The sequence below is a fragment of the Gasterosteus aculeatus genome, chromosome Y (assembly GCF_964276395.1).
Source record: "Gasterosteus aculeatus chromosome Y, fGasAcu3.hap1.1, whole genome shotgun sequence".
Lineage (NCBI taxonomy): Eukaryota > Metazoa > Chordata > Actinopteri > Perciformes > Gasterosteidae > Gasterosteus > Gasterosteus aculeatus.
The window spans coordinates 17,717,693-17,728,009 of record NC_135709.1 but is presented as its reverse complement, the minus strand read 5'-3'; the positions used below and the strand labels follow the sequence as shown (position 1 = coordinate 17,728,009).

General features: G+C 40.8%; 1 protein-coding gene across 1 annotated transcript; it reads left to right on the top strand.

Annotated features, from left to right (window-relative positions):
* Positions 1 to 7,349: 7,349 nt before the first annotated feature.
* Positions 7,350 to 10,038, top strand: LOC120812186 (muscarinic acetylcholine receptor M2-like). Its single transcript, XM_040167990.2, has 3 exons — positions 7,350 to 7,520; positions 7,702 to 8,490; positions 9,226 to 10,038. Exons 1-3 carry the CDS (start codon positions 7,350 to 7,352, stop codon positions 9,535 to 9,537), a joined length of 1,272 nt encoding a protein of 423 aa, XP_040023924.2. The 3' UTR covers positions 9,538 to 10,038.
* The last annotated feature ends 279 nt before the right edge of the window (positions 10,039 to 10,317 follow it).

Sequence of the window (10,317 nt, the reverse complement as noted above, 5' to 3'; positions counted from 1 at the left end):
AATACTTAATTATCTTCCTTGACAAATCATCAGAGGATGTGACGATTTGCTAGCGGCCCAGAGAAGAGGTACAGTGATTGTCTCATCAGCATTATCCTATTAGCACACGATGTCGTACTTATATGGAGTACTAATGACGTGAGAACAGAACAAAATACAGTGTCTCTCTTTCCTATATACAATATCTAATTTCCAGATCTTTGACAATGCAGCAATGACCTCATGAAAACACAAGACTGTCTTGTCTGTTGCGTTGGGCTGCTGTTTGAAAGGCCCTTCTCCATTTAAACAGCTGCTGTGGCTCCAACTAGATGACCTCATTTCCATGCAGCCTCGGGGCTTCGCTTCATATGGCGAATAGAGCCTTATTGTGAGCTTTTTTTAGAATATTCCTTGTGCACACAGAGTGGTGGTTGACAACTTCTGAAGGATGGTGTTCCCTGTCTGTGAAGTGACCTAATGTGATTTGTATATTTTCACAAACACTTTCATATTATTTTTATGTTGGGCTTTTGAACACACGCCAACTTACTTGTAACTTAAGAGTAAAAAGAACATGCTATACAGTAGCATCCCACACAATAAAAACATGGATCTGATTGATTTAAAAAACATTATACTGTAAAGAATTGGTTTCACGGGTAGTCGTGCGCCAAATTTTGTGTGAAAGTGTATCCACTATGTATGTGTGTGCCTCTTTATGTTAACAATCCCACAATGCAATGCCCTGTATTCAGGAAAATTACAATAGTGCAACTTGTCAACTGGCAGTTACGATGCAAAAAGATGCTAATATGCAACAGGACGAAAATCTCAATTTGCTGTTTACTATTAAGTAAACATTTGACCATTATTTAGGGGGTACTGAAGAAATACACAAGGCAGTGTGCACGGTGCCTTATCTGTTTTCCCATTTTCTTGTCATTGTGCTACGCTAAGCTAACTGGCTGCAGGCCGTATCCTCACATCCCCGTACAGACGCGTGTAATCCGTCTTCTCGTCTGAACCTTTTAAGCAATGTGTGTTTACCAATTATGTTTTACTGTTGACATCAAACCTTACCACAGCGTAATTATATCTATCTTGAAAGGTCTGTATCATCATAAGTCACCAGGATGAGTAATACTGATAATTACTAATATTATTATTTCATGCCAGAGTGTCTTGGAAAGCTTCTCGGCGACAAGAAACCAGAGACAATAGTTCATAAAATGATGATAAAATATTTACATTAAATCACAGAATATGAAAGGTTCAGAAGTCATACTGTTTACATTCAATCTGAACAAAGTAAAAGACCAATGTTGATGTGAGTCATAAGTGCCGTAAGTCTGGACCAGGACAAGCATAATAACTCATCCCATATTTTCTCATATCAAATCATTGGGTCTGTTTGAGCGCACGCTGCTCATGTCATTTTGCAATATTGTTTTGTGGAGATGAATTATTATTCTTTGTGGTAAATCCATCAAAGTAAGGTCATCCCCCAACTGGGGCAGACTGAGCCACGGGTTGGGTTAAAAGGTCAAAACAACGAGTCTTAAAAGTTAACGTCCTGCAGCAACAGAATAAATTTCTCTTTTCTTTTTTAATAGTGCCTTCCCATTTTACGTCCCGTCAGACTCAGTCAAACGTCTTTCCGCGACGTCCGCTACAGCTCTTAAAACGCAAGAGGACATGGTGGTTTGTTCCCGGGGAGGCCCATGCTTTCCATGGTCCTGAAACAAACATTTCTCTCTGTCTCCGTCATGTTCTTGTCAGAGGAGGAGTGACATCCACACAGGGTTACTTTTTGCTTCTCTAACTAAAATCGCTCATTCATCTCCTTCCCAGCTGAAAAGGTAAGAAAACATTTTGTACCAAACTACCGCAAACAAGGACACTTACTGACATCCTTTTTTTTAGAAAATGACCCTGACTTAAGGAACGTACCTGGTGCAAATGTTACGAATGCAGCAGAGTCCAGCACATTTCATGATGTCAGAAAAGGATTTCCTGCTTTGTAACGATGTAAAGAAGAAGGTCTTCATTTAAACAATGCTGAGTCTAATGAACGCATTTGGAGTACAAAATTATCCACTGTAGAAAGATGAAGCACCATGAAGGGAATATTAACATATTGATTAAAACGTCACCAATAAATATTCCAGGATTACGGTGTGATCCGTTATTGATTGAAATTGTGGCCTCCGCGTGCCGTCTCAGCTTCCTGCTTGTGATAACTGAAGAGCAGGACTGGGTTTGATTGTCTTCATTGTTCCCTGAGGTTGATTTCGAAATGTTTATCATCACCGCTGAAAGGTTTCAATCAGCCGCCAGCAGTGGCTCCCGCCTCTGGATTCCCCGGCCTCCCTGCTCCTGTGGAATCCCCCTGATTACACCACCTCGTGTTTCAGGGGTAAACCTGATTTCAAACAGCCTCTGTCTGAAATCCTGTTTACTTCTGACCCGAGCACGACTCCTATCTCTTCCAAAAAAGACTAGTTTAACCCTTCTTTGTGTGATATCTCTTTTACACGCTATCATTTCGGATGTATTTGGTTGTCCGGCCCACACTGTTCACTCTTTTCTGCTATTTCTTTTTTTTCCTCTTCACTTTTCTTTCTTACTGGCTCTGTGGCAGTGCGTGTGTTGAATATTCAGTGTTTCTATTTTCTTCTGTCTGTTACACTGCTGTGCGAAGCCAAAGCGCAGGTTGATGGGAAATTTCCAACTGGTCATATAATAGTTGGTCTATAATTATTCAAATGTTGTTTTCACAAATTACTCTGTCAAACAATGCCTGTAACGATGTATGTACCAAATTTGCGTATCTTTCCCTCAATGTCATATGCATGCATGTGTATTTCCAAGCTTTGCAGTTGCTGATTAAAATCCATCTTGGCAAACATCCACAATGATGCTACAGACTTTCTGTCTGAAATACGTTTGTTTAGAACACGTACATTAAACCATAAAATACATTTATGAGATCGGAATCTCTTTTTCAAATAAATATTGAGTAGTGCAACCCTTTGATCCCTGCAGTCGTTAAAGCTTTTCTTTGACGTGACAGAAACTAAAGTCTCTGCAAACAAGCCCCTCTCCCCACCCAGTGAAGCACTCTGCAGCGGACTGTGGTATCGCTCGTCATATCAGAGACTTCTTAAAGCCGAGCTCGCCCAGCCTGATGAGTACTACTAGACGCGTATTACCGGTGCAGCTGTTGCAGGCGGCTTCTGCTGGATCTAATTACCATGTTTCTGTGCCTGTCAGAGAAATGCTGCTTGCCTCCCTGACTCTCTCCAGTGACCCTCCATTACAATTAGGGAGGTCCAGTAATGTAGGGCGTGTTAGCTTGAATGAAGGGAAGAAGCCTTTTTTCCAGCATTGCCAATGGTTCCCAAACCGGGTGTCGCAGTAGGCCGAGCAAGGGGCAGCGGCCTCGTCGCCAACCCTAACACGAATTCGGAAAGACAGCAAAAAAGACAGAGGTGCGACACTGGGAGAATGGTTTGGAAAAACTTCCTGTGAAATGTGGAAATAAAAGGAAATAAACAGGTTCTGTTCCCGAGTGCAGGCTCTTGGAGTTTGGTTTGACTGTTCTGGGCAACTCTACAGACATGTAGGTGCAACATCACAGAGTCAGCGAAGAGGACCCTTTTGCAGACATGAAGGGCTCATTATAAGGAAACGGAAACACAAGAATTCGTAGTTTTACGTGATTATAAACTGATAAAAACACAAAATGTCTTTGCGGTGAGGCGCTAATGTGCACACACAGACCCTAACCCGCATACTAACTCTAATCCAACCCCGAGTTGTTTGCTCAAATCTAACCAGGTCATTCTAGACAAGTCAAACCTATGAATCAGAGGCTGTCGAGACCTAAGAATTAAGCTCTTTCTCGTCTGCGAGAGAAAAGGCTCAGAATGGGTCTTTGATTAGTAAGGGATAGAGCTGGAGATGCTGTAATGAAGTTTCATCTGACTGTAAGAGCAGGAAGGAAACATCTCTCAGGTGCACGATGATGTTATCAAGGGGCCTAATGGAGTCACTTACATGGTTTCAGCAGCGTCCAACAACCATCATGGTCTCAACTAAGTATCTTGATATTGATGTTGATATTTGTGATCAGAATACATCAGTTAATGACATTGATATGCTGTGTACATTGGTGTATTCCTGATGTTTTATAACATATTAAAACACTAGAAAATGCATTTCTTGCTAAAAATGCATTGGAATGCAAAAAGCTCAAAGCTGAAATTAATTTTTAAAAATTACAGAAAGTTGAAGGAAATTTGAATACATTTGCTGAAATTACAGATATTAGAAAAGCTGAAATTAATTTGAAATTGCTGAAAATACAGAAATGGGAGAAGCTGAAAGGAATTTCAATAGATTTGCTGAAAAAGCAGAAATGAAAACAGCTGAAATAAATGTGAAATATTGCAAAAAAGAAGTTGCAGGAGGTTAAATGAATAATTAATATTAAAACATTGCTGTTAATAGGTAATAAGAAAAGCTGAAATTATTTTAAAAAACAGCTGAAAATACAGGTGGGGAAGCTGAATTTCAATAGATTTTCTAAAAAAGTAAAGAAGTTGCAGGAGCTTAAATGAATAAAAAAGTACAGAAATAACAAAAGCTGAGATGAATAAAATAGGTTTAAAATTGTTTGTAGTAATATTATTAGTAGTAGTATTAGTTATAGTTGTAATTGTGGTATTAGTAGTACTAGCAGTAGAAGTCGGTTTAGTATCAATAGCAGTAGAAACAGCTGGAATACTGACACTATTAGCCATAGTAGTATTTGTAATAACATTAGTAGTAGTTGCAGTATTAATAGCAGTAGAAATACTAGTAGTATGGTAGTAGAAGTATCAGTTGTAGTACTAGAAGTACTAGTAATATTCGTAGTGGTTGTAGTAGTATTTGAAAGAGCAATACGTTTTTCAACGAAACCGCTTCATGGTTAAGGTACAGATGATCATTGAGGCTTTTATTTTGTAATGATGGAATTGGGTGAGGGGGGGTTGGGAGACAGAATGTTTGTTATTCAAACTAAGACGTTTTTAATTAATATTGGGCCCATTAACGAGCTGCTGCAAAGGGCAGACACAGGACTGCGAGTTACACAGAATCCACACCTCAAACAAATGACCACCATCGCAAAACTATAACAGCTATGTAAAAAATACGCCAAGACTCTACCGAACGCGTGGATGTGTGTTTTATGTCTGTCCGGTAATAAATACGGCTCCTATGGCCGTTGACAAAACGTGTACCTTGTGGATTTTTTGAGAAATATGTCGGCAGATTTGTATTGGAGCCTAAGGGGCTTTTGGCAGAGGTTGTGTCACTCGAACACTCCTTAAGCAAAAACTAAAGAACTCTGGGATTCCATGAACGCATTAATCCAATCAGCACAACCATGCCCTCATTAATCTGAAGAAATGAAGCCTCTAGAGTGTATACTTTGGCTGCAAGGACAGAAGTTCCATATTTTTTCAACCAGATTCTGGCGCTGCCTCACACTCTAAGATCTCCGGGTCTCACTCTAGCAGACGCAATACACACTCATGTAAAAGTCAGAAACGGAGCGAAGAACTAGTGAAACATAATCAGTGATTATGAAAAAAGTACAATAGATATCAACAAGCAGTTTTTTCATAAAATAGTTGAGACTTGTGTGAACATTTGAAAGTTTAAATGGTGTCTGTAGCTAAAAGATTTGCAAAGTTGAAAAATCTGAAAGTTGAAGAAGTTTAAGAGGATTTGAAAACAAACTCCTTTTGAAAACCATGTTAAAATATTAATCATTATTGATTTATATAAATTCAAGTTTAAGAGGTAGAAAGCTGAAACGCCATAGCCCTAAAGCCAGAAAGAAGCTGAACATTTTAATATTTGAACGGTTTTAATAGCGGAAAGTGTGAAGGAGTTAAAAGGTGCCACGGAAGAAATAGAATAAGTTGAAATAAAGAATAGAAGAACATGTCAGGATCTCCAATCCCCCCGAGTTGGTTGATGAGAAGAATCGCAGCACGTTGATCAATTAAAGTCAAAAGTTAACGTGTATTTAGAAGACTAAAAGATTACATGAGCAACTATTATATTCTAACTATTGCTTGCAAGCAGGAGGTCCAACACACCAGCACGTATCTCAGCGCTCGGCGTAATGACGTCTCCGAGCAGTGAAAACGCTGAGTTTTTATACACATGTGGAGGACATTCTCCGTGCCAGTTACGAGAAGCTACAAAGCAGGTTGAGATAAGAACCCAGGTGAAGCTGAGGGTAGCACACGCACACACAAGATCCTCCTCAGTGCAAATCATTATTAATTGACATAAAGTAAAAAATATGGATCCGGAACTTTCGTACTGAATAAGATATGAACCAAGGCCATGAACAGAAGTCCTTTGTTTTGCAGCGTCTATGAGATCGAGTCAACCGTCCTCCCTTCTCAGTGCGCAGCTGCAAACTAACATTTTGTATCATGCTGCTCTTTGCACTTCAGGGTCAAATACAGGACACTTGAGACACGGCTTTAGCACAAAACAATGTTATAATATATTTTACCACTACATGCATCTCACAAACAATACTTGGAATGCTTAATACATTCCAAAAATAAAGATTCAAAGAACAATACTTGGAATGCTTAATGCATTCCAACAATTACAGTAACTGTAATAATACTTTGCCTTTATTGTGGTGTTTTACTGACTGTTTGCTGGTAAGCTTTTGAATACATTTTGGATTTGGATTTTGGAAGCGTTTGTATTTTTTGTGTGGTTGGAAATCGGTCAATATACACATTAAAAAGATTAGGAGATTTTGTGTTATTCCTTGGTATCCTTTAATTTTCTTACACTATGAAGGGGAGTTTTGTGTCGTTCAAGAACTCTGTGGAGGTGTAGGAAGCTCTGTCTCGTAAAACTTTAAGGTCGCTCATGATGAAGAGAGTAGAGCTCAGGCCAAGGAATCCAAGGAAAGTATAAAACTCCCCCAAACAAATAATCATAATAAAACATGGTTTCAAGAAGTCCTTCGAGGTAATTAACATCTACAAGCTGAACGTACAATAGCAGACACAGAAAACACAGCTGTTGCTGCCCATATTTGCTCACCTGTTCATCCGTCACACCTAAAAAACCCTCAAACCGGCAGGAGGTTTACACTTTGAAAGCTACGCATTATTGAGCAATTTGTAGCTGTGCAGAGAGAAATAAGCAGAGCAGTAGAAAAGTAACTGGTATCAGAAAAAAACCATTGAAAGAGATTGAACTTTAGAATTTTTGTGTTCATCAGGTATTGGACAGTGATGATTTGAGCCTGAGACGGATATCCAAAACCAGACAGCATGAAGACTCTGAATTCGTCCCACACCAACTTCCGCAGCAGTGGTGACGCCGCCGACCGCTCCTCTGGAAGCCCGTACTCAGCTGTGGAGATCGTCCTCATCGTCCTGGTGGCTGCAACTGTGAGTGTGATCACTGTGATCGGAAACATCCTGGTCATGCTCTCCATAAAGGTTCGGACTTTCTGCTTTTACAATTCAAATCATTTACGATTCAAAATGTATCCTCCTAAACACCTTGAAAAGTACACCAGGACAATACGGCACGTGCAACCGTGTACAGAGAGGTAATCTAATGTGCGCAGACAAAAAAAGATTAGTATCTGACAGCCTGCCCCATTCTGTTTCTCTAAAGGTAAACAGGAACCTGCAGACAGTCAACATCTACTTCCTGTTCAGCCTGGCCTGTGCAGACCTCATTATTGGCGTCTGCTCCATGAACGTCTACACGGTCTATATAGTGATCGGCTTCTGGCCCCTGGGAGCCGTGGTGTGTGATCTGTGGCTGGCTGTTGATTATGTCGTCAGCAACGCCTCCGTCATGAACCTGCTCATCATTAGTTTCGACCGTTACTTCTGCGTCACCAAACCGCTCAGCTACCCGGCACGCCGCAGCACCAAGATGGCGGGTCTGATGATTGCGGCTGCCTGGGTCATGTCCTTCATTCTCTGGGCTCCCGCCATTTTGTTTTGGCAGTTCGTCGTGGGCGGGAGGACTGTGCCGTTCGGCGAGTGCTACATCCAGTTTTTCTCAAATCCCGCGGTGACGTTCGGGACCGCCATAGCGGCTTTTTACCTCCCAGTCGCCATCATGATCTACCTGTACTGGCGCATATCCAAGGCGAGCCGCAGCCGCATGAGGAAGAGCAGCAGAAAGATCTCAGGCACCAGTCTGGGAGAGGGCCCCTCTCACAGCCAGGATGAGGCGTGTGAGCGCCAGAACAACTGCATCACAGGAAAGGAGGCTCAGCTGGAGGCTAAAGGCCTCCCCGAAGAGGAGAGAAACCGTGCGTCAACAACCAAGGACACCGAGGCCCCCGATTCATCAGGGAAAGATCCTGATTGTGGAGAAACTACAAAGCAAACACCTTCTTCAGAGAAATCAGCTGACAGACAAAGTGTGCCAGCGAGGACACTGTTAAAGGTAAAGTTCTTGCCTGGCTCAAAGCTTTGTCCTTATGATTTGGAAGAAAACACAGTTTGAATTAGACTTAAAGCTCCAGCGCTTTAGGTAAAGCACCGTCGGACCTTACAACGTCTGGTCCAAATACCTCCTCCACATGGTGGATTGTCATAAAGTTTGGTACAGAAAATCATTGTCCTCTGAGGATGAAGCTTGCTCTAGCGATCCTGTGACCCTTCAGCACCACTAAGGGGTTCCCATTGTGCTTTGTGTGAAATGTTTCTATTGGCTGGGTTGTCATACAATTAGGTTTAGAGATTCTTGTTGACCACAGGGTGAACTGTAGTGATCCAAATTTTAATATACATATAAAAAATATATTTTTGATTATTTAATTATCTGCTAAATTGAACACATTCTCATCAGCCTCAGCTTTAATTTCTGTTCATTGTGATCGAGAAATGTTAGCATGCTAACATACTAGGGTTAGGGCATCTTAGGGCACCGCTAGGGTCAACATCTAGTTAAAAATCACATACGTGCTAACGTTCTCCAGGTCGCCAGAAATGCATTTCAAAAAGAAAGCTATTGTTCCTCCATATTTGCTGTATGTGGAAATAAGTACTTGTTAGCTTAGAAGTTAGCCTTAAAACTTTGTAAATATTCAATACGTCGAACCCTAACCCTCACCCAAGTTTGCAGCTTGTTCCAACGCCCAAGAACCATGAACAATATCTTTTCTACTCTCATTTCTAGATGACAAAGCAGAACGCTGTTGCAAAGTGGAAAAGGAAGGGCATTTCTTCCAGGGAGAAAAAGGTGACGCGCACCATCATGGCCATCCTGGTCGCTTTCGTTGCCACGTGGACGCCGTACAACGTGATGGTCCTGATCAACACCTTCTGTTCCGTCTGCATCCCAAACTCCCTCTGGACAATCGGCTACTGGCTCTGCTACATCAACAGCACCATCAACCCAGCCTGCTACGCCCTCTGCAACGCCACCTTCAAAAACACCTTCAAGCACCTGCTCCTGTGCCAGTACAAGAACATACGTACGGCGCGATAAGGGTCAGAACAGTGACCCGTGTTTGTGATGTTCAAAATAACGTGACGACTCACAGACGTCAAGCTATAGAATAGTTGTGTTCTTATTAGTTTTCAGTGGAACCTTTTCTAAATGTCACTGAGAAGGAGACTGTGCTTTGTATTCTACATGTTTCATGGTTTTTAAAGACATGCCATTGTGTTCTAATTCAATGCATTCTTGTGATAATGTAGTTTACATTGTGAAGAAGTACCTTGATTGAGTGTCAGGTGAGGATTTGCCATGCAAGATGTTTTCAGTAAAATTGTGGTTACTGTGAGTGTTTTGTGACCAAAACAGTGATTACAAGATGTATAAAAAATAAAAATACGACAAGAAGTTGATTTACTATAGAGAAGGACACTTTATTTTAAGAGTTTGTGTCAATGTGGAGCTGTGAAATAGAAGAAAATCATCCCAACTGAAAATGTGGGCTCTGTGAAACATTTTCTTTCAAGCGAGTTGAGAAAAGGAAGAATAAAATAAAAACAGCAGGGGGGGGGGTTGTGTGTGATATTATTTTTATTATATATAAAATAATTATATCTGTTGTCCATGTTATTGTGAAATGAGCCCAAATGTGATCTTCATCCATAACCTCTCCTCTTTCATTTATTATTAATAATAATAAAATAATAAAAGACACAATGATTAAGAGATAACGTTTTCTTTGCCTATGTGCTCTGATGTAACGTGGTTCAGTGCAAAAAAAAGCAATGCAGTCTGATTTATTGGCTCTACCAGCACAGGAAAACCTTTGGC

Excerpts from the sequence above, each read along its gene's own strand:
- LOC120812186 (XM_040167990.2), top strand. The coding sequence starts at position 7,350 with ATGAAGACTCTGAATTCGTCCCACACCAACTTCCGCAGCAGTGGTGAC. Across the intron at positions 7,521-7,701 it reads TGGTCATGCTCTCCATAAAG|GTAAACAGGAACCTGCAGAC; the intron begins GTTCGGACTTTC and ends GTTTCTCTAAAG. Across the intron at positions 8,491-9,225 it reads CAGCGAGGACACTGTTAAAG|ATGACAAAGCAGAACGCTGT; the intron begins GTAAAGTTCTTG and ends TCTCATTTCTAG.